The sequence below is a fragment of the Echinops telfairi genome, unplaced genomic scaffold, assembly GCF_000313985.2.
Source record: "Echinops telfairi isolate 266 unplaced genomic scaffold, ASM31398v2 ScPeMD7_6;HRSCAF=24_1, whole genome shotgun sequence".
Lineage (NCBI taxonomy): Eukaryota > Metazoa > Chordata > Mammalia > Afrosoricida > Tenrecidae > Echinops > Echinops telfairi.
The window spans coordinates 21,045,907-21,048,930 of NW_022103903.1; the positions used below are offsets into that span (position 1 = coordinate 21,045,907).

Genomic DNA, 3,024 nt, shown 5'->3' on the forward strand with positions numbered 1-3,024 from the left:
TTTCTTTTAGTTTTGGGCCCTTTATCACTTTCTAAGGGAAACATCTCTTGGTTGTCTAGAATTCAGATTCCTTCTTATACACCCTCATTGCATTGTATACAGGATATTTACAGAAATCAGCACACATCATGATTAAGAATATTTTGTTCATATGTAATGATTTGATTATTAACTGTTTTCTTCCCTATATACTAAAGTGAATTAGATAAAAAAAACTAAGTCCATTTTACAATGCATGGTTAATGGCTTGCAGTGATTGATATACAAAACTCACACAATAAATATTTATTGAGTAGTGCATTTTTCTCTGGAAGAATTAGGATTTAAATTTTAAAGAAAAATTTTATCATTTTGATAAAATATTCTCCATGTTTGTCAAATTGTGTACTTCTACATACAGTATGCACAGTAGAGCATCTATATTTTTGTACTGGTAAACAATGAGATATTATCTTTATAGAAATCCTTAATTATTTGACAGGCATGCACGATTATATCACTATCATTTTAGTAACATTCTTTTAGAGTAATTCTTTTCTTAGAAAATTCTTACTGGGCCGCACGCACAGCCGTGTTTGAATGGCTGTGAGTGGGGCTGGGCCGGGAGCCCGGGAGCCCAGGGACTCCAGTCTGGGCGGATGCGAGCGGTTTCTGGAGCCGTAGGGCTGGCCCGAAGCGCCGCGGTATCATGAGGCGCCGGTATTTAAGAGATTATGGCATCTAAAACCCACAATGTTAAAAAACGGAACTTTTGTAATAATACTGAGGATCATTCCATTGATCTTCCCAGAAAAAGGAACTCTAATTTCACTTATAAGAACATGAAGGAGGTTAAGAAATCTCCAAAACAGTTGGCTGCTTACATAAATAGAACAGTTGGACTAGCTGTGAAGAGCCCAGATAAACTACATAAGGCGATCTATTTCAGAAAGAAAGTTCATCGTCCTCTCCCCAGTCCTTGTTACAGAAAGAAGCAGGCCCCTAGAAGTGGGGGCTGTGTCATGGCAAATAAAGAAAATGAACTGGCTTGTGCAGGCCACCTACCTGACAAATTACGCCATGATAGTCGAACATATTTGATTAACTCCAGTGATTCTGGGGCTTCACAGACAGAAGGCCCATCATCAAAATATAGTGGCTTTTTTTCTGAGGTTTCTCAGGACCATGAAACAATGGCGCAAGTTTTGTTCAGCAGAAACTTGAGGTTGAATGTAGCTTTAACCTTCTGGAGAAAGAGAAGTATAAGTGAACTTGTAGCCTATTTGGTGAGGATAGAAGATCTTGGGGTTGTGGTGGACTGCCTTCCTGTACTCACCAATAGTTTGCAGGAAGAAAAACAATACATCTCACTTGGCTGCTGTGTAGACTTGTTACCTCTAGTAAAGTCACTACTTAAGAGCAAATTTGAAGAGTATGTAATAGTTGGTTTAAACTGGCTTCAAGCAGTTATAAAAAGATGGTGGTCAGAATGATCATCAAAAACAGAAATTAAAAATGATGGAAATATTCAGATTTTAAAACAACAGTTAAGTGGGTTATGGGAACAGGAAAACCATCTGACTTTGGTTCCAGGATATACCGGTAATACAGCTAAGGATGTAGATGCTTATTTATTACAATTGCATTGAGAAGTTTCCTCTACTAAAGAATATGTGGTTGTTCAGAACATCCCAGGACTATATGATTTCCAGAAAAAAAATGTCTCTTCTGAAAACTTTGAACTATGGAAGAAATAAAAACATTTTTTCTTTTAAAAATCACACAATGAAACCACTAATGAAATCCTAACAATCTACTTCACATTGAAGTGGGAAAATATCCCAAAGGAGCAGCTTCAACTTCAATGAGGTGAAAGTGCACTATGAAGATTGTTGGCCATTGCTGCGTTTGGAATTTATATGTTTAAGAACTACTGGATCTCAATGCACTCCTGCATATTGCATAATATAACTTATACTATGTGGAAAAGTAACAAAGGACTTAATACTAGGAACCACAAAGACCAATCATCATGAATTTTCTTAAGATTGTGTTTTATAAGAATACACTTAAATGTGTGCAGCTATTTTCTTATGTTGAAAAGACTGAAAGTTTAAAACATCATAGCAAATAATCAATATTAAATTGTTTTTGTTCACACTGAGATACTACTGTGTATGCAAAATGCCTTAATTATTAAGAAGCCAATGTGTAAAAAATACCAAGATCTGTTTTTTAAAAAAGAAAACCAACCATGCTTCTGACGTGTTAAAATCATGGAATTATATCACAGGTTTACATTCATGTAGAATGTTGTGGAAACCTACTTCACATCAGTTTTAAAACTTGAGAATATTTTTAGTATCTCTGATTTTCTTTTTGTCAGAATCATCGTGGCATGTATGTATGCGTTATACCTATACTAAAAACAAAAAATGAATATGTATTGTATGAATGCTTAACTGGAAATGTTGGAGTTAGCTAATTTATGTTCACTTTTTATTGTACATGGATTTCTAATATTTTCAGTTCTGTATCATTTAAGTGTCTTTCATTGCAGTAAATTCACTAAATATTAAAAAAAAAAAAAGAAAAGAAAATTCTTACGGGCCATTGCTGATTTTTCTCTACATCCTCTTTAAAATATTTGTTTATATTTCTATTGTGATGCTAATGTATTTCTTAATGATTAATAAGTTTTTTAATTATATTAAGAGTGCCTTATCATTTGCAAATATTCACCTCCAAGTTGAAATTTGTTTTGAGACTGTACTTGCCACAATTTTGATGTATGAAAATGTGAAATTTAGTGCAGAGAAATTCACTGTCTCCTAAAGATTTCTTAATACTTTTATAGTTTGAAAGGCATTTCTCCCATCTGAGTATTAACCAGGTCCGACCATGCTTGATTTCTGAGATCAGGGAGTTATGGCCATAGACTGAAGGCATTTCTTACCCCAAATTAAGTAGATAATTAATAACATAGTTATAGTTTAGAATGATTTTGTTGTTTTTTATATTTTTCTCATGGTTTCCCTTGGTGTT

General features: G+C 34.1%; 1 protein-coding gene across 1 annotated transcript; it reads left to right on the forward strand.

Moving 5' to 3' along the window:
• The first annotated feature begins 630 nt into the window (after positions 1 to 630).
• LOC101641491 (KATNB1-like protein 1) lies at positions 631 to 2,535 on the forward strand. Its single transcript, XM_013008350.3, has one exon. It carries the CDS (start codon positions 714 to 716, stop codon positions 1,470 to 1,472), a length of 759 nt encoding a protein of 252 aa, XP_012863804.2. The 5' UTR covers positions 631 to 713; the 3' UTR covers positions 1,473 to 2,535.
• The last annotated feature ends 489 nt before the right edge of the window (positions 2,536 to 3,024 follow it).

Bases quoted from the DNA above. Each gene is read 5' to 3' on its own strand.
- LOC101641491 (XM_013008350.3), top strand. From the start codon at position 714: ATGGCATCTAAAACCCACAATGTTAAAAAACGGAACTTTTGTAATAAT.